The following is a 21884-nucleotide window of genomic DNA, read 5'->3' on the forward strand; positions in this document are numbered from 1 at the left end:
AGCGCCACCTGTATTTTAAAAGGGTATTTCACATTTTTGGCAGGATAGAAAACTCTTGAAAATTACCACACTTAATAAGACCTCAAAATTACTTTCACTGGTTTCTCGGTTTGGCCCGGTACGATTTGCGCTGTTGTGCGAGGGCCCTACGTCCCCCTGTGACAGGGGGACAACTCGTTAAAGTTGTTTTAATAGAGAATGGATTTGCTTTTAGGCAAAAACAGGTTTAAACCAGAAATCATAATTTTTCAGTAGACCAACATAAAAGTGCACTTTAAATCAGTGACACTTTTTTTTTCAGTGTACACTATATTCACTCGTTTTTTTTTTCTTTTTCCTCCCTCGCATTTGTGGTGGTAACAGTGTCCGGCTGCTCCGTCCACATTTGTCTAACGTGTCGCCCCGCGGGATCTGCGGAGGAGCGACCTCTGCACCTGTCTCACTGTAACACATGATCCCCTGTTCCGCAGTTTCTCCTCAGACCTTGTTTCCCGAGGTTCTCCCTCCATCATTCCATCAGCACCTCCTCTCTGTAGCCCTTCTCCTCCCACTGATCTCCTCAGCTGGAGGGATTTATTTGACCCGGATGGAGAGATGGAGGGATGAAGGAATGTGAGAGGGACGTCCCCTCGTAAAAAAAAAAAAAAAAAGACCCAGGTCCGGATATGGCCTTGTACCACCAGTGTGATTCACATGGAGGAGTGTTGGATGGAGAGAAAGAAAGAGAAAGAGAAAAAGAGAGATAGAGAGGGAGAGAGAGAGAGAGACAGCTGTTCCTGCTGTGACTGTAGATTGAATATCAGTGCCAGCCAGTCATTGTAGTCCTTTTACCATAGTTTTATGACCACTGGTGAGGTGCAAACAGTGAAGGCACTTTTCCACCAATTGCTCCAGACATACTCAACCTTCAGATACAAGGGAGATACGAGGCCTTAGTTTCAGTTCTCAGGCTTTTCTCAGTCTTTCTATCCATCTTTTACTCAGTGTCTCAACATTGAATCGCTTTCCTTCGTTTATTTGCTTTCTCTTCACCGAACAGTTTATCCAGAGATGAGAAACGCTTGAGATAAAAAAAATACAGCTCCTGTTATTAAAACTGTCTGACATGGATTTTTTTTTTTTATCAACTGGACTCATTTCCCTGGAGCTGAGTGAAGAGTGTGAAGGTAAGTCTCTGGATCTCTGGACGCTGACTGGGTGGTTTTCTCATTTCTGCCGGATTCTCCTCGCGGTTTTCTAGTCCAACGTGTTCTTTGATTTGTTGCAGTAACAACAGGTGGATTTCTCTTTATTGCCTCACCATTTCTCAGGCTGTGAGCTCTCTTAAAAATAGAGGTGCTACAAAGGGGTTTCTTTGAGTTATAGAAGCTATAGAAAAAATAATAATAATAAAATAATAGAATTATGCATATGTATAAAGTTTAAAGATAAATTTATATATTTTGTTAGAATAGTTCTCATTTTACAAAAGCTGACAAGTAGCTGTATGTATTGAGCTCCTATAGATAGGATATAGAGAGCCATTCACAATTAGGATTTCTATAGTCTTGGAAGGGTTCTTTAGACTGGATTCTTTTATAAAAAACTAAAGAATCTTAGTGGGAGGCAAACAACGAAGAATGAAAAACACAATGGTAAAATGATTAACTTTTACACTGACGTGTCTAGACGTAGATGTTGATGTAGAGTTCTTCACATATCTTTTCCCCCAGTATGAAACTTCTTCTGCCTTAATCAGTGTAATCTACGTATAATATGAATCTGGTTCAGATCTCACATATTTGCAACCACCCATCCCCTGCAAAAACTAAAACAATATTTAAATGTTCAAAGTTATGTAAAACTATTGTGTTTTATATGTTGGTCTTTTAAAAGTAGCATTAAAAAAAGTTTTAAAGAAGTTTTATTTATTTTTTTTTTTTGGGGGGGGGGGGGTAATTTTTTTTGGCTAGAATAATTAGCAATGAAGTTAGTAGTGAAATATTTACACTGCTTGTGTTTTTTTTTTTTTTTCTCCAGACATCTTTTGGATACTTAAACACACAGGGTCAAATTGACCCAGGAACACTATTGCTGTTCCTGACGAATTAACAAAACAGGAAGATTAAACTGAATATTGATTTGTAGGTTTAGATAATAGTGTTTTTACATTGTAAATTAATATTAAAGACATTAAAACAGTTAAGGAGCACATATGGCATTACATAGTATACCATTACATAGCACCTCCAGGAACTCCTTCCTTCAAGACGCTGAGAAAACTATTCCAGGTGACGCTCTCTCATGAAGACACTGATATTAAAATCATATTAAAACCAAGAGTGTGCAGATCTGTCTTCAAAGATAAATGTGCTACTTAGAAGAATCTAAAGTATAAAACGTATTCTGGTGTGTTTTATCACTTGCAAAATAATTCATCATGTGTTCCTGTATAGCTTTAATACAGTCTTCAATATTCAATTTATTATGTGAAAAATGTAACAAATTGTACTGTATATGGTAATATGTAGAACAACAAAATAGTGCAATGCCTTTTTTCCATTCCCATAGCTATGTTTAATCGCTTCTTTATGCATTTTTAAATGGTTTATTACATGTCTATGTAAGTCGTGTGTTTGAGCAACTTTAGCACTGGTAATATATTTTTACATTGACCTCTTTAAACACATAATGGTGTCTTAACATCTCGCATATATTTACGAAAAATAGTTCTAAAGTGCAATTTAAAACTCTTAAACCGTTCATTATACCGTTCAATATTCATTATACGTTTGGCTTTATTTCTGTTTTTTATACAATTCAGTGGTGCGCATTTATAAAAGTACTATATAAAAAAAGTTCTGCTTATGTATTTTAACAAAAAATATGCTCTAGCTCTCAGCTACTACAAGGTGCTTCCTTTGCTTTTATCAATGCGCAATTTCAGACATCCGCTAGAGAGCAAGCACGAGGCTTTGTAGCAATGGAACTGCAGGGTCCAATAGTTTTGCAATGAGCCAGAGTAGCAGAACTAATAATAACAAGCATCAGTTCCTGACCTTACAAAAAAAAATGTTTCTGAATGCAAGCAAATATGAATCTTCACAGTAATTTTGATTTATTTTTTAAATAATCTCTTATGATACCAGAGGAAAGCTTGAAATTTAGTCTTAAAATTGTCTACAAACGTAGGGATATTTCATATATAAATCAGATGTTAAAAAGCTGATCTAAATAATGTTAAAAAAGGCAATAATTAATATTTCATATATTTCATTTCATTTCTTTGCCATATCAGTGGTAACTAAGATTTTGAGAATTTGTTACAGTGCCGCTCAAAAACATACAATTACATAAATTACAAGAAGGACAAAGCTAATCTACAGAAGTGTACATCATTATGACAAAGCAGATGGATGAAACTAATTGTTATAGCGGATGGATACATGCTTTTACGAAGCCTTGTTCTATATAAAATGCATTTTTTTTTTTAAGTTTGAACAAGTGTTGACCTGGATGTGAATGATCTTTATAAACCTTCGACGCCTTCTTTTCCATTCTACTGAGGTCTATGATGGAGGCAACAGATGGAACGGATTTTTTTAAGCGGTATGCATTCCCTTATCTAATATAATAAGTGTTATAATTGTAATTGTATTTATTTATGTATTTCTGTACACAGTGGCTCTGTTTTAGGCCACAGACAAGCGAAGAAAAATGAGACCACCCCGCTATAGGCCAGCAGATCTGTACACAGTAAATTATTTTGATCTTAAACTGGCCTTCAAAAGTGTCGGAATGATGAACATTTAGTAGAACATTTTTTTTCTTTTCTTCTTTACAAAACTGCATGATGAATTCCTGGCCAAAGTCTAAGAAGTGCGAAAGGCAAATAGTTTCATTTATGGTTTTGTAATTGATTTACTCCCTCTCGAGCCCGGGCTGGGATGAATCATGCTGTAGACTGATGGCTCACGAGCAGAATATCGCTGTTGTTTTAATGGCAGGCTGATGGATGGATCTTCTGGGAGGTTCTCTCTCAGGACAACTCCATCACCCCCGCCTCTGAAGGCGCTTCACAGCTCAGGGTGCAGAAAGGCCATGTAGGAACTACACGTTCGCGCCAGACTCGCAATAACGACGGCAGAAATATGAGTTTGGACGCTGAAGGAGCTCTCTGTTCATAACTCAGTACTTCATACTTCATACTTCACACTTTTTAGACTGAAACAAACTCAACCTTCCAGCGTCTGGACTTTCATTGCTTGTTTTAAGTCATTATATAAGAGCCAGCACATTTAGTTCGGGTCCAGAAGACTATTATAAACTTTCTTTATAATTAAAAATTTAAAATTTATATATATTGATTCGGAAGCCTAATAGCCGTTCGTCACTGTGTGTCGTTTTTCACTTTTGACATTTTGTTTTACTTTAAAACTATAACTTTTTTTTATATTCAACACAAATGCAATGCTTCGCAAATGACTTGATTTCTTTTTACATTGACCTCTTTTTGTTAATTAATTATTTTTTAAGATATGACCTTTTTATAAACTCAAACTTGGAACTTTTAAAACCATATTTTTACTTTACATTTGATTAAAAAATAAGTTTTTTAACTCTGTCATATCGGCTTCAGTTCTGACAAATATCTTGCCGGTTCTTACGTCTTTAAACTCAGAACTCAAATCATGTAAACACACTCTGCTAATTTATGCACTTTGTGAAACTTGTGATTGAAAGTAAAATCACAGTCAGGGTGTATAGAGCAGAGAGGAGCCTTTAATGGCCCATAAAATTAAATATTATTTTTGTAATGTTATAGGTTTTAGCACATCTTGTAAGCCTATTTCGCCTTTATTGTGTTTATCACTTCCCTTCAGTTCAGTCGAGCTGTAATAACCTACATCTAACACATTTCGTCTTCATTTTTGCCGGTTTTAACATTTGCATTGAAATTATATATATTTTTTTACTTTTATTGAAATGCAGTACTTCTTATTTTGTAAAGTCGCCTTTAATAATATGTACCGTTTAAATTGACAAGGACAAGGATGATTAAAACTGCTTTTGTCGAATCTGATGTAATAATAAAATCCAAATACATCTGAAAACGATTTCTATTTGGAATTGAAATATGATTGTTTTTCTATATGATTGTTTTTGTATATAAATTATAAATAATTAATAATAACTGTTGTGAATGTGGACAGATCGGGCCATTTCTTTTGGGTCCCTATCTAAATGTTGAAGTGAAAAAATTAAAATCGATCAAAATTGAAAATTCGTCATTATTAATCCTCCAACACGATTTAAACTATAGTTAAACAGAAGTTGTTAAAAGTCTTTAAAAAGCAACAGTCCTTAGGTTTACTGCTTAATGGACACATACAATAATCTGGTATAAATTAACTGAATGGGAGATTAATGAAACGGTGTTATATTTTTTCTTTGATTAATTAAGAATCTGTCTATGAATCAGTCTGTTAATGATCATTTTGTTTTAATGTTTTAATACCTAATAAAAAATCTCTCTCTCCGTCTCTCTCTCTCTCTCTCTCTCTCTCTCTCTCTCTCTCTCTCTCTCTCTCTCTCTCTTTCTCGCTCGCTCGCTCGCTCGAGCCCTCGCTTCCTCGCTCGCCCCGCCTCCGCTAACGTTCATTGGCTTCTTTCGACCAATAAAGCCAAAGCATAATTCCTGATGACACACCCCCTGATCTTATAGTTTTCCTAAACTTCTTCTCTTTCTTCCCTGTTTCTCCTCCCTCTTTCTTTTACCTTCTTTTTTTTAGCTTCAAAGTAGCTATTTCATCTCCTCTCTATAATTGTCTAATCTTGTCTGTCTAATCATCAATTCATCCATCCATCCATCTATCGTATCTTATATTATCTTCTCTTTATATTAGCCTATATATAAATCCATATCTATCTATCTATCTATCTATCTATCTATCTATCTATCTATCTATCTATCTATCTATCTATCTATCTATCTATCTATCTTCTTCTTCTTCTTCTTCTTCTTCTTCTTCTTCTTCTTATTATTATTATTATTATTATTACTATTATTATTATTATAGCCTTCTAAGGACTTAGACACTGGTATGGGCAGGTTGTGAGCGTGAGCCACTGGCCAATCAGCGTCGAGGGGGCGGAGTTTGAGTTTAATAAATAAAAAAGTCAGCAGGCTGGCTGGACGCGGGGCTTAGGAACGCAGTGGAGGAGCAGAGGAGGAGCAGAGCGGAGCGCTCGAGCTTCAGGAGTAGCGCTCGCGTGCACCTTCCAGTTACCATCATCAACATCCAGTTAACATCATTGATCTCAGCGCGAGCCTCGCGCTCTTCTCTCGCGCAGCTGCAGCGGGGAGCAGCACGCGCTTCCACATCTGGGTGTTTTTTTCTTCTTTCTGATATTCGGGACTGATCTTTATCCTTTTGATGGCTCGCGCGTCTTGAGGCGCCCCGGCACGTGCATGCGGATGGAGTCCCGCCGGAGCTCGAGGGCTTATGGGATATAGTGGTAGCGGGGGTCCGACGGGCGCGGGCGCAGGCGCAGGTCCTGGGCGGCGCAAGCAGCTCGCGCTGGCGGGCAGCAGCATGCTCGCGCTGTGGCTGTACGCGCTCTACTCGTGCGCGGGACACTGCGCCACCGCGCCAGCTCACGAGCGCGCGGCACCTCCCGCCGTACCCGCCGCCGCCAGGTTGCGCGCGCGACCCGAGCACTACTACTACGACGGCGACGGGAGCGAGACCAACAACCACGACGAGTACCGCGCGGGGAACCCCGGCCCCGGAGAACCGGAGCGCGGCGCGAGCGCTCTGTCCAGCCTCGCGAGCGGAGCGGGGTTCAGGCGGCTGCCCCAGGCTCTCATTATCGGGGTGAAGAAGGGAGGCACGCGCGCGCTGCTTGAATTCTTGCGCGTGCATCCCGACGTGCGCGCGGTGGGAGCGGAGCCGCACTTTTTCGACCGGAACTACCAGAACGGTCTGCAGTGGTACAGGTACATACTGTTATTATTATTAATATATTATTAATATTAGTATATATATATATATATATATATATATATATATATATATATATATATATATATATATATATATATATATATATATATAATTGCTTTAGAACTGGATTGCATTAGTACATGTAATTAAAACCGATCTGCAGCTTAATTTATTATTTATGCCTCATTACGCGTTATTGCAGTTAATTAGTATTGCTGCAATTATTAGTTTAAAAAAATATTCTTATTATAATGTATACAGGCTCCAGAGATGACCGCTATTATAACCGCTATGGTATTGCGACTAATATCATTAGATAAAAAACAGCACAAATTAGGCCTAGCTTAATTTGAATAACCCGGTATGATGCATCTAGCTTCTTATTAAGCTATTATTATTATTATTATTATTATTATTATTATTATTATTATTATTATTATTATTATTATGGTCATTACTTATTTATTTACTTGCGTATTTGTTCATTAGTTGAATCCTGTTTATTTAATTAATTATTAACATGCTTTTGCTCATTTATTTATTTATTTTATTTTATATACGCTTATTTATTTGTTCGTTTATTTGTTTGATTAACTTTATTAACACTAAGTTAGAAGTTCAGGGTCAATAAAGAATAAAGTGAACACTAAAAACCGCTCAATAAACTCAATCGCACTGATGCCCGACAACGAGCCTAAACTTTTTTTACTCTTTATTTTCTTTTTAAGTCAAGGTTAAATAACGTTTTTACGTGTTGTCTTACAGTCACTAAACGCCTGCTTAGTTTTTCTTGTAATGAACATGAAACCTATTTAAACGTTGATCTTGATTCTGTAAGCAGCTTGTGATCTGCCTAAAACCACATCAGCGACCATCACGCGCTATTCCTATTCCAGGTACCTGATTTCCTCTTCTTTACTACTGCGCTTAACTCGGTCTGAACATCAATGTTTCACCCAACCTTCACAGATAAATTCTAATTCTAATTCTAGATAAAAACACAGAGTTTATTCATGTTTGGTTTGTAAACGCTACTTTTTAAATGTTAAAATACATTTTCTTTAATTTGACCCTATTCTGTCCATCTCTACTGTGGTAAATACCTGATCCTGAATTACACTTAAGTTTAAAATGATGAGAAAATTGCGCCTGAGTTTAGCCCTGTCCAGTGCAGTTTTTTTTTTTATCTCCGCCCTCTGTTGGTCACTTTGTGTCACTGCGGCCTAACTCTGAAACTACGAATCTAAAGTTTTCTTAAGTTTTAGGACTTCGGTAAAAAAGGTCATTTCTTAACAAGACAGATGTGGATTACAGACTACAGATCAGTATGCTATGTTTAAAGTCGTTTTATACACTTTGAGAAACTGCTATACATTTAAAAATAAGGCGCAGAATTAATTTTATTTTTTATTCAAATCGGACAGAAAGGCACTGTAATAGGCTGGATTACTGATGTGTGGAGTTTTACAGTACGGGACATGTTGGTACATTTGTTGGTAGAATTGCTTTGTGTTAAAAACACAGTGAACTATAGATTATTACATTGATTTATTTTATATTTAATTGTTTAACTTTTCTCCGGTTTATTTAAAGTGCAGATTGGCATTAAAAGGCTTTTTTTTGTAGCTAAATAAGTCACTATTCAGTCACTTTCCTTGCTCTTATCTACTTTCTCTCAAGTGTTCTAAATCTTGCCCATCATATTTTTGCTGTTTTTCTTCTATAAAAGTCTATTTTTATGTGTTTGTCTAACTGTTTAAGATCAAGATTCAAGATTAAAGTGGAACAAATTGACCATTGACCAGTTTTAGGTTTCCTATCCATATATCTTCACACACATACACATCTAACGTGAAATATATCTTTCTGTTTGCATTGTAGCGCAAGCATGAAAGCATGGTCAGTTTTTTTTACGTAGTGTGTGGGAGAAGTGTGTTATTGGAACGAAGCAGTTTTAAAGGAAACGAGACAGAGCCGTTCTCTCCCACATACTAAATCTAGTGTATTCTGTTGTCATCAAGGTTTGGGGAAGTTATATTTTTTATTGGGTTCTGAGTGAGAATGAGAACAAAAGGCAGAAAAAAAGAAGCAACAGTAATAATGAGAGTTTGAGGATATAGGGGAAGTTTGGATGGGCAGGAAGTGCCCAACAGTTGGGAAAACACCTGTAGATGAATCATGTAATTGTGTGTTAATTATAAAAACAAAATTCTATGCTCTCATTTCATGCTATCTTTGGATCAAATGTGCTGTGGAAGTGTTTAAAAGTAACAAAGCAGAGTTTCACACTTCTGAAAATACAGTGTACACTTGTTTCAATGGTCCACCATTGTAATTGAAGCCTGTTTTAACTTCTATTCCACTCTGAAGGACTATTATGCCATACAAGATTCCCCTTTATAAATTTTTTAAGGGGGTGGAAGGTAGAACTGCTTGCTACCCCCGTTGTCTTATAGTTAAGCGCTGTATAGATATGTGTGTGTGTGTGAGAGAGTGTGTGTGTGCATGTTAAGGCCTCTGGGCTTTATGCTGCTGCTGATCCACCGAAATCCTCCTTCTATCTCACCCTCAAGCTTTTCTTTTTTCTGTTATGTGTTGAATAACAATGCAGCTTTCAGCTATAATGGGCTTTTCTTTATGACAGCTTTGGGTTCAATGGTTGAACATCTCAATTCACAGTTACACTATAACTAACTGCAGGGTTGCCAGATTTTGGAGCAACTTGTGCACTTCTTTTCTCCTTTCGGAAGCGGCCAGATTTTGTGTAAACTTATAAAGAAAGGTGTCCACATACTGTATAAGATTGTTTAAGTTTACATTTCTCTCATTTCGTTGGCCTTCATCTTTGTACTGATGAGTTGGATGTTCTCTGATCAGATAAAACTTTTGTAACTCAATATTTTTTAGCATCCATTTTTTTTACTTTTTGACTTATAAAGTCTTTAAAGCACACAAAAAGAACAATTAAACGAGGAAACAAGTAATTCAAAGAAACACACAAATGCTTCTCTATGGAACCATTGACTTTACTGAAGAACCCTTAAAAAACAGCATTTTTAGAAGAGTAACGTTTTTGTTCATGCCTATTTTTCTCATGTTAAACAATGTTTTTTTCTGGCAAATTTGCTAATTTTTTCGGCCATTTTTAACAATACCAGATATCTGATGTAACTTTGGTATCTCTATTATCACCATCATTGTTTTTTTATATTGTACTTCTTGCGCTTTTTTTTATGTTGTGTCAAATTTCATAATGAATAGACCAGTTTTACTTTATGTAAAAAAAAAAAAATCTAAATATAATGTCTCAGATTTTTAAAATGTCAAACTTTTTTTGTTTATTTAAATCTGGCAATGTTTTTAAATCATGTCCAAATATTACGATGATTGGACCAATAGAAATGCTCCTAAATGACTTACAATTGAACAAATTCGGTCTTTTAACATTGGCTTCCATTAAAAAAAAAAGTTTGTTGAATTTTTTTTTATTTCTTCTGGAAAGTTCCAGTTTGAAGATTGGAGCTTTTTACATGCCATATTTTTACATGCCAATGCCGTTCTTTGCAAAAATTAGAAAATAAAATATGGATCTGCGTAGATTTAATATAGTTTATACGTGTAGAAAACATTAGAAAAAAAAGAAAAAATAGAGAAAAATAATCAAAAGCGCGTAAATGAAGTTGGTAAGGAAGGAGGACAGTTTGAGGAGTGAGGGATTTTTTTTGGGTGAGGGAGGGAACGACTCTTTTATGGATCTTTTCTTTGTAGAGAAAAATCACCAGCATGTGTGGAGTAATACATCCTACTGACACACAAACTGAGCAGTGAAAAATGCAGTGTAACACTGTAGTTTATTTAATTTGTAGAAGTGTAAGAATATGTCTGTTAAACGCTGCAGGACCTGCAGTAAAGATCAGTTTAATGTGCTGAAGAACTGAAGCAGTTCACTGTAACAGAGGACAGTAACTGATGGCTGTTTGAGGTCGGAGGAATATTGAGTTTGACGCTGCTGCTCCTGTTTCTCTGGAACTGATGAGGTTAATTACAGATAACACAGGATGATACAGTGCTGTGGGGAGTTTTGTGTGTGTTAGAAGTGAGTGTGTGTGAGTTTCTGCGTGTATTTGTGTGTTATATGTCTAGTGTGTTACAGTATATGTGTGTTTTATGTGTTGTGGACTCATATCTCCAGATTTTCAATGCAATTCTTTCAAATTTCAAAATTTCAAGATTTTATTTATCTGCCAGATGTGTAGTGTTTAGGAACTTTTTTACAAAACAGAGGTAACATTAATATTCACAATAATATCATCCTGAAAAAATCCCATGTTAATTTTTTTTTGTTGCCAGTTTTGTGTCCGACACTTATTCTTTGCATTGTGTGAAAATCGTATAATGATTGGACCAATCGAAATGCTCAGAAATAGTTTGTAATAAAAACGTTTTACATTGACTTTTTACTGAAAGTTAAGAAGGTTCTTGTAAAGTTGTGCAAAAGTTCTTGCAAATTACACGAAAGCTCAGAATTACATTTTTATTCTTTGCTTAAATTAACTTATTTGGTTGGTAAAATGAGTTTGTCCTATTCCTATTTTTTTTTTGTAAATAGAAATTGAGTAGAAATTGTGATCTGATATAAAATTTGCCTATTTTTTTTCCTTAAGTTTTCACTTTTACAAATCATGTAATTTAAACAAGAGCACCCAGCTCCAAGAATGACTCTCATACATTAACATCCTCTGGAAGTTAGGAAGAATTCTTCTATAGGTTCTTAAAAAGTAAAGTAGTTAATTAAGCAGTAAAATACTTTATTAAATTAATGGAAGATGCTGCTATTGCTGGTGGATATTTGGGACATTTTTATAACCAGCTAGAAATTAAGTAATTACATAAAAGAAAACATAAAGCAGTTCACATAAAGTTAGATTTTTACTATATTCATGTTTATTTATGCTTTTTTCTCTTATGTTAAACAAAGTTTTACTGGCAAAAACAGACATTTCTAATGAGATACGTGTTTTTTGCACGATTCCATATGTATGTGTGTGTATGTATGTATGCGTATATAGGTGTGTGTGTGTGTGTGTGTGTGTGTGTGCTGCAGCTGCTTTGAGTTGACCATGTGCTGTCATGCTGTAACTCTATACCTGCTGTTTGAGTTGAAGACGAGACTCACGCAAACAAAACACACGCTCCTGTCTCTCTCTCTCTCTCTCTCTCTCTCTCTCTCTCTCTCTCTCTCTTTCTGTCGCTCTCTCTCTCTCTTTGACCAACTTTTGCCAAAGCAATGAAACAAGTACTTAATATACAAAAGGTAAAGAAATCACAATAAATATAAAGAAACTATACATTAACATACCTTCTAATAAAAGCAAATCATATAGATAAATAAAAACAAAATAGATTAATGAATAAGATATTAATAACAGTGTTATTAGTTATTAGTAATTATTTTAAGAGTTGGGATTATCTCTCTCCATCTCTTCCTGTCTCTCTCTCTCTCTCTTTCTCTCTCTCTCTCTCTCTCTTTGTGAGTGTGAGAGTTTTTTGCTCACAGCTGCTGAAGACTAATCACAGCTTTTCCTTGTAAAAGAACAGATAAACTAATACAGAGCAGAGAGCGCCAGGCCTGAGACCCTGCTGAGTGTGTGTGTGCGTGTGTGTGTGTGTGTGTGTGTGTGTGTGTGTGTGTCACTGCACTGATTCCATATGTTGGTCCAGCAGCAGCGCAGTGTTACAGAACACACGTCTCTAATGAAGTGTTGGGTTTGATTTCTCGTATGAAGAGGAGAGAGTGAGGACAGAGACTGTTTATACAGAGAGCGTCGCTAATGAAGCCGTTGTAGAAGGTGTGTGTGTGTGTGTGTGTGTGTGTGTGTGTTAGTTGGGATAGCTGTTATTTGAGAGTGAAAGTTTGATTTTGAGCTGTTTTGAGCAGTTTTTAGGTGTCAGTAGGTGAATAGAATTGGTTGAACCTATTGAACCGAGCTGTTCTGGGGAAATATCACAGTCCTAAAAAAACACATCCAACATGCAAGCTAGTTTTTTTTTTTTATCACTGAAGCAAAACCTTGAATCTCTAAAACCAGCAACTGTACATGAGAAGGAACAAAACGTCTTAACATTTAATCAAAGTCAGTGTTTAAAAAATATATTTATTTACATAAAACATAAATTACGGAGCAAATAAAATAATATTCAAAAAGTATTTTCCATACTTTGCTCAAGTCTACACACAAAAAAAGGTGTTTTTATTACTATTTTATTTACTATCTTACTATGCACCCTGTGTAATATAGTGTAATAACCTATATATGTCATGCATAATGATAACTTACATTACATGATTTTTAGGTTGGAGAAAAAAAGTGACAAGTTTAATGGCGAGAGTATTCGCAAAAAATTAGAATATCATTGAAAAGTTACTTTATTCCAGTAAATCAGTTCAAAATGTGAAATACTATACATTATATAGATGTATTAAACACACAGAGTGATCTATTTTAGGAGTTTATTTCTTTGTTTATTGTTGATGATTATGAAGCTTACAGCCAATGAAAACCCAAACATCAGTGTCTCAGAAAATTAGAAAATTATATAAGGACCATTTAGTACTTTTGGCAGTGTGGGCAGTGTGCCAAGTCCTGCTGGAAAATGAAATCCACATCTCCATAAAAGTAAGATTGTAAGATTTTTTTGGGAAAACGAAACTGCACTGACTTTAGACTTGATAATAAAACACAGTGGATCAACACCAGCAGATGACAGACATGACTCTCCATTAAACCATCACTGATTGGTGGAAACTTCACACTAGACCTTGAGCAGTTTGGACTGTGTGTCTCTCCACTCTTCCTCCAGACTCTGCTCCCTTGATTTATAAATGAAATGTAAAGTTTGCTAATGGAAGTGGGCGTGTGTAAGATGGACTGTGTTTGGTGTGGTCTGAGGAAGGCCTTCATTCTGCTGCTCTCGCAGGTCTGCTCAGACTCTAATGATTTAATAAGCGGTTGAGTTCACCCCTCGGAGGTTCCGCCCAGGCTCAGACTGTGTGTATACGTGTGTGTGTGTGTGTGTTGGAGGAGATGAATGTTCTGGAAGCCCGGCTGCCGTGGATGACATAGTGTTAAGGAATGCTGAGATTTACTGAAGCAGTTTCTGGAGTTAAGGCGCCGCACCCTTTAACAGAACCGAGTTCCTTAAGGACTAATTTAATAATGATTATTGTAGTGTTAGATTTTATTACAGTTGATTTTTGGCTCAATAGATCTGCTTCTTTATTAGTTTCTCCTTTATAGAGTAGCCAGTTGGCAAAATAACATAACTAGCATTTCCTTATAGCATCAGCTATTTTCTTTTTGATATAAGTTTCAAGAAATGCCATCATGCACATTTCCTTCTGCACAAGAGAAGAAAAGTCAGTATCACTTCCTATGAACCCTGTATTCATAATGTATTATAAATGCATTTATAATGCATTATATGACGTGCATAATACCTTATAATGACTGTAATACGCCTGTATAAAAACTCATAAGTACTTACAGCATCATTCATAACACAGTATAAACTACAAGAATAAGGGTTTATAAAGAAAGCTTGTAAGAGGCTTGTAATGCCTTATAATATATGTTCATAAGAGCATTGTACGATGTAGTGTTGTAATGCACTATAACACAGATTTTGTATATTTTGGTATAATGCATTATAATATGCAGCTATGATTTCTCAAATTAAGCTTTTATATAAAGTGCGTAACACATTATAAAGCCTTATATACAGTCATTACTGTCAAGACATTATAGTGAGGCATAATAAAATTGACTTCATATTTAAAAAGCATATAAAAAAAATCACTTCACTTAAAGTCAGTAATGACTGTATATAAGGCTTTATAATGTGTTGCGTACTTATATAAAAGCTTAATTTGAGAAATCACAGCTGCATATTATAATGCATTATGCCAAAATGTACCAAATATGTGTTATAGTGCATTACAACACTACATTGTACAATGTTCTTATGAATATTATGATATGATATTATAAGGCATTACAAGCCCTTTCTTTATAAACCTTATTACAGTCATTATTATTAAGGTATTATGCATGTCAGATAATGCATTATAAATGCATTTATAATACGTTATGAATACAGGGTTCATAGGAAGTGTTACTGAAAAGTCTAATTCTAAATTCTGATGCCTCAGGACTAGAATAACCAGTATAATACAATAAAGCAATAAAGAAACAGCACCCTATGAAGCTCAGCACACTGTGCAGGGTGCACTATAAGTGCAGGTGCTAATTTGTGCAAAGCTTACACTCCTAAAAATAGAGGCGTCTATAAATAGCTCTGTGGAGCGATGCTGTAGAAGAAGTAAGAAGCTTTTTTAGTTCATTTAAAAGAACATTCTCTTTTGCTTCTTCTTTTTTTATTTATGGCTCTTTAAAAAAATCTTTGTAGAAACTTTTAGAGGTTAAAAAAACTCATTATATTATGTAGGATCATTTCATTTCTAATAAGAAGTTTCTTCTTCAAGAGCCACGCATCCAAAAGTCAATATCTATTTATTGTCATCTATTTTAACCCTTGTTGTTCTACTCTCTTGATGTTGATGTTTCTATCAATATGAGAATATCTACGAAAATGTAGCACAGAAATATGTCCTACAATATGGCTTGTCATGATAATTACATTGTCGTACAACTTATCGTACAATTAATGGACATGACTTCAATAATATTTGATAATCATGATATCTACCTATATGTCTATTGTGTTTATTTGTATGTTTGTTCACATATGTAACAGTAACAACAGTATAATAGCCAGTCTTGACATACCAGACCAGTGTTTCAATAACTTTCAGTGACTCCATACATACAGTGTGGACTAAAGTACAGTAGGTAAAGAAAAATATATATATTTTCCTTTTTTATAGTCTTAAAAAAGTATAATTGCTTTTTTATGCTTTAATATTACCATTATATCAGAGCTTTTAAAATAAAATCTTAAAATGACAATAATATTGTTTATCGCAATCACTTCTTGAATGGTATATCGTCCACAAAACATTCTTACTCAAAATATATTTCCTGAATCTGTATAATCTGCTCTTTTAAGTGAATGTTTTTGCAAGACCATTGATGATTCACATCTAGAGTTATGAGGCTATAAATAATAGTTGGGATTTCCATTTCCACACAGTGCCTCATTCTTTACTTCACTGAAGAAGCTTAAGTTAGCCATATGATGCATTTCTTAACTGCTGTGCTGAATTATCACAAACATATATTATTAATAGAAAATAGGAAGCATCAAATATGGTGCGCCATTGAGTTCACGGACCCCAAAGGGTTAAAAAAAAGTGAGACTGTTGTGACTTTGACTGTGGAAACTGTGATTGAAACTGGTGGTCATGGTTCTGATACTCTGATGGCTGAACAGATTGTTTCCAACGTCCCAAAATACAGCAGCAGCTGAGATACATCCGGGAGGTGAACTCAACCATTTATTAAATCAATAAAATCTGTGCTGAGCTCCAAAAGCAGCAACCCCCCCCCCCCCCAAAAAAAAAAAAAACCCGGCTTCAGACAGACTACACAAAACAAGACCTGAATGTTGATACTGCTACAATTGCCATAACACTCGTTCTATCTTAAACTAAATATAATACAGTCTTAAAGAAAGATTAAATCAGATTTATGATGTGTTTTTGAACTGCGAAGCCGTTCACAGCTCTGATTTTATGATGATGAATCCAATTATTCTCAAATCTCAAATAAGAAAACATTATTCAATGCTAGAATCTTTGTGAAACGTGTATTAAGTTAACTGAGATTAATGAAGATTATTTTCCTTCTTTCTTAACAATGGTTGGATCATTGAGGCCCAGTGCAAAGATCTAACTAATCTAATACTAACAATAGTTCAGGTAAAAATTAGGGCAATATACTGTCAAGAACTTTAAGGTTTAAGGTTTAAGATTAACTTAAGACAATATATTCAGTATTAAATCTGTCATGGCATAGAAACACCACAATATGCATAAAATCTGAGTAAAAGAAACATTTTCCGCAGATAAATGGTTAGTCAAGGTGGCCACCCTAACTATAAAATGCTGCAGGAAACCTTGGATAGTGTGTTTTTGAGAATTTATTAAAAAAAGCTGCATTTAGAGTTCATAAAGTGTTTTATGCCACTTTTTAAGTGTTATACTTTAAATTATGGTTTGCTGTAGATGCTGTAGATGTCTGTTGGATGTTCCTGCAGAAAGAGAAGGTTTGAGATGTTTCCATCATGAAACACCTCTAAAGTTCCTTTGGGCAGCGATAAGTTTGTGATACAAAAGTCCAGTCCAGTCCAGTCTGGTAATACCATATAACTATCTATCTAGCCTTTTTCAGCCTTCAAATTCGGATTATTGCCAGCGTCAGTCTTGCTTCCAACATACGATCAAAGGTCAGCTTTCTGCTAAAGCGTTAAAAAAGAAATCTCTGGCACGGAACAGTGTTTCTAGTGTGCACTTCTAAGTGCGCACTCCCCGAGTCCGTCTTGTGATTAAGGGGGAGTTAGCAGAACGCCAGACTTTGGTGTTACCGTCGGTTAGACTTGGCTGACAAAAGGGACAAGCGAAGCTTTGTCCCCCCAGGTTGTGGGCTGGGTAAGGGGGGAGTTTTTGGTTGGGGGAGCTTTGGAGAAAATCCCGTTCCGCTATCTGACTCAGGAAGCGTTTGGAAGTCTGTTACTTGAAAGTTCTTATCTGCAGAGTTCCCCCCGGCCCCCCACCACCTTGTCCACCAAGTCCAGACGAGGACCCCCATCCGTGGCAGGGCCAATTCTGGACCAATGCCCACGCTTTTATCCTCGCGCTCCAGGGATGCTGGGTCTCCGTGCAGGTGACCCGTACACATGCTGTCGCCAACGACCCCCCGCTTTCCACTTCCTGCCTCTTTAAAAGCATGGGGCCAGTAAATGGGCTACGTCATGCTAACTGGCGAACAAGCTAAGCTGAAAAAAAAAACAAAAAAAAAAACGAACAGACAGAACCGAGAGAAGCGTCAGATTTAAGTTTTAAGATTGTTCCGGCAAGGGGCAGTGCTAGGACAAAGCCCGAAACAGCTAGGCTAAGCTGTTTTAATGCTAACTGGAAAAATGAAGGTGTAAAGGGCTAACAGGATGTAGCCTAGCCTAGCATAGAGAGTTTAGCCTGCTAAAACTCTCACATGACTCTCCTCACATGTTTTTCAGGACTCATCTCGTTTCTGGAACTTAGCTTTTTTAGCTTTTTTTTAATCAAGATTAGGTTAAGCATTGGGACTCCTGCTCATTCATGCTCATTTATTGTTGGAAAGAAATTAAGAGCCACTGCAGTTTCTGAATCAGTTTCTCTGACTTTGTTATTTATAGGTTTATGTTTGAGCAAAATGAACATCGTTGTTTTATTCTATAAACTACAGACAATATTTCTCCCAAATTCTCAATACAAATATTGTCATTTAGAGCTTTTACTGTATTTGCAGAAAAGGAGAAATGGCTGAAATAACAAAAAAAGATGAAGAGCTTTTAGAACAAGTTCATATTCATAAAGTTTTAAGAGTTCAGAAATCAATGTTTGGTGGAATAACCCTGGGTTTTAATCACAGTTGTCTTCATGCATCTTGGCATCATGTTCTCCTCCACCAGTCTTACACACTGCTTTTGGATAACTTTATGCTGCTTTACTCCTGGTGCAAAAATTCAAGCAGTTCAACTTGGTTTGATGGCTTGTCAAAGAAACTCATCATTTTTAAGTGCTCTCTTATTTTTTTCCAGAGCTGTATATTATAGTGTACATTGATTAGTGTTTGTAATGTGTTTTTTAAGATATCTGTCTAGAAGACGATGATTACTCTTCACGGCCACACTCACGCAGTAATGACCGAAGCCTGGGAGGATCCTCAGGGAGTCTAATGTATTGATTAGCTTGGGCTGTGGTAGATGGTGTTTGTTGGCCGGTCAAATGCTCTTTGGCCGAGGGTCAACCGAGGGTCCGCTGTGCAGCGCTGCCTCTGTAAAGACCATCTGTAGAGCAGGTGAGGCTTGTCAGAAGCCCATTACACATGTGTTTGTGTACCCACCCACAATCCCACCCACATGGGAAGAGGATGTCGTAATTGTGTTTTTTTATCTATGTATTTTTTTTTCTCATTAATTTGTGATTTCATGAGAATAAGAAACTGTATATCTAATCCTTAATCTCAATTTATATCCCTGAAATTACAATACTGCATAAATAGACCCAGACTACAGCAGTTTTATTAGCTAGTAATAATGAGTTTAACTTACTTTAACTGAGTTTAACATAATATTTAACTTCTTATCTCTCTGGCCACTGAATTTAAGAAACTAATATGCTGTATTTCTTTCAGTTCTTGCCCTTTTTTATGGATAACCGTAATGAATAAGATTTTGGTCTCATTCCTATATAATAAATATAATGAATATAATGAATATAATGGATTTCCATCCCATATAACCTCTTATCTCCCCTACAATAATAATTACAATAACTATACACCAGAAATACCAATGACCCAAACTGGGACTGGACATTTCCAGCGTTTCGCAGCTTTAAAGGCCTAATCATAATGAGAATTGGGTCTCATTTCCATGTAACAATTCAGCATCAGCGGTTCCAAGCAGCCGTATCCAGTTTTTTCAATGCTAAATGGACTTCCTCTCCCCAGCTGGAGCTGAACCCTGACCGCTCAGCCATTGCAGTGGTCAGCAGGTTGACATCCTCCATTGAAAGGCTGGTTTCGGTGCTCGCTGGGCACATTCAAAGCACTGCTTCCCAACCACGCTTTAGTGTTGGCTAAACTGCTCAGCACCTTTCTGACCAGTGGATTATTCTCCTTTGTCCAGGGCCTCGGCCCCGTCGCCGCCCCTCTCCACCCCCAAGCAGCCCATCCCCAACTCCTCTTTTATCCGGCAGCTCCTCTCCTCTTTAGTCTCTGCTATTGCTTTCTCTCTCCCTTTCTTTCCATCTCCTCCCACTATCTTCTTGTTCTCCATTCCTTTCTTTCCCACACACATATAGGGCTTCATACATGGCGAACGTTTAGTCACAAAAACGAGGCGCGAGCTCATTTTTCCAGTGGTTATAGAGGAATATATATATAAATTAGAGTTTTGTCCAAAATCAATTGAAACATTTGTCCGAAGCACCAGTTGTCTGGAGGTTTTCATTAAAACTTGTCATCTTTTCATCATTGCAAGATTTTTGACTCTTGTATAAATGTACTGTCTTTTTGTATTTTTTGAGTTATACAGAATGAAAATGTGTCTTGAACTTTATATATATTACATATATATAATATTATTAATATTATTCCATTCATAATTCACTTCTTCTGCGTGTTTTATCGCTTTTTTTATCTCTTGTATCGCTTGTTTTCTACGGATATTTTGTTTTGAAACAAACAAAAGACATTGCATCAGTTCTAGTTTGTGTTTTGGAGATTTTGGAGAGCAGACAAACTTCCTGGTGAACGATTGTGTAGTTACCATATTTTTTTTGCACCATAATGTGCACCTAAAATCCTTTACTTTTCCCAAAAATCATCAGTGTGCCTGACAATGTAAGAATTTTACCCATCAGGTTGTGAGGAGCAGTAAAGCCACTCCCTGGCTAGCACAGCTGGAGCAGCATTAGCATTAGCTATTCTATCAACTTGTGTAAGTCATGCAGTGTTATCATGGTATAATTGTCAAATTTTGCTGGATATTTTCATGATAAAGGACTGATAAAGCAATTAACTTTATTTTTGCTTGTTACATTTACATTTACACTCTCTGCATTTATCTGATGCTCTTATCCAGAGCGATTTATAAGGTTATTCCTATTAAAGCAAATGTTATCCTAGTGATGTGCTTTTTTTTAAAGCTACCTGAAAGAGAAGCTCGGTCCTCCTTAGTCCTCATTAATGAGGAAGATCATTAGTGGTGTTTAAGGTAGGGATGGCCTAAAAGTTTTTTGGGGAAAAAAAACTTTTTAAATAGTTTCCTAGTTTTGAAGCCTTTGTTTTTTTTTCATAACAGTTTAAAAAGTCTTAAAAGTCTGAGAAGTTAATGTTTTCCAGCACAGCCTAAAGGACCAGAAGCAAGACATTTATCCTGTATATCAATGAATCCAGTAAATGTAATGCTAAAGCAGTCAAGGTTTAAAAATGTGATATAGGTGGTGCCACAGTATAGTACAGTGTAGAACCAAATACTAAAGCTGTTCCATCATGGAGAAGAACTTTTTAAACATCAAATTGTCCCAAAAGTTGTTTTTTAACAGTTTAAAAAAGTCAAAAAAGTCTAAAAGCTGATGTTTTTCCCACTTTTTTCATCCTGCAAAGAAATCTGCATTGGTCATGTGCTTGTTTCTTTCTCCATCATGAGGAGACAGGCTGGTGGCTTTTTTTAAGACCTCAGTGTCTGAAAGTGTCCCTGCTAATGGACGCTTGCTGTGATGGTCAGCACAAAGAGAGATGGAGAGAGCCCCTCAATTTCCCCTGCCTAAGCTGGCATGACCTTTCCACAGGGGTGGACGGAGCAGGGACAGAGCAGGGGCTGGAGAAAAGCAGCTTTCAGCCCCCAAATTACTGCCGGCTAATTGTGAAATGGGGCGGCCTGCGGAGAGCAGAGCGGCGGAGAGCTGCTGAGGTGGTCAACCATTCAGGAGCTGCAGGCTTTTTCTCAGAGGGGGACGAGAGAAGATGGTCACTGCAGGCCTTTCTTTACCTCCTACTGGAGGAAGAGATAAAGAACGACGGGACGGGATGGGACAGAATGTCTCTGTCTGGTCCTCGTGTTTCTTTTACCCCCCGGCGATGAACGTTTTTCTAACCAGACCAATGCACAATG

The 21884-nt window shown here is 36.5% G+C and overlaps 1 protein-coding gene across 1 annotated transcript in view; it reads left to right on the forward strand.

Moving 5' to 3' along the window:
- Positions 1 to 6160: 6160 nt before the first annotated feature.
- LOC103037172 (heparan sulfate glucosamine 3-O-sulfotransferase 3B1) overlaps positions 6161 to 21884 on the forward strand; it is a 36880-nt gene continuing 21156 nt past the window's right edge. Inside the window, exon 1 of the mRNA XM_022685450.2 lies at positions 6161 to 6979. Coding sequence (XP_022541171.1) covers positions 6486 to 6979 — 494 coding nt within the window. The 5' untranslated portion in view covers positions 6161 to 6485. The remainder of the gene's footprint in view (positions 6980 to 21884) is intronic.

The sequence above is a fragment of the Astyanax mexicanus genome, chromosome 15 (assembly GCF_023375975.1).
Source record: "Astyanax mexicanus isolate ESR-SI-001 chromosome 15, AstMex3_surface, whole genome shotgun sequence".
Lineage (NCBI taxonomy): Eukaryota > Metazoa > Chordata > Actinopteri > Characiformes > Acestrorhamphidae > Astyanax > Astyanax mexicanus.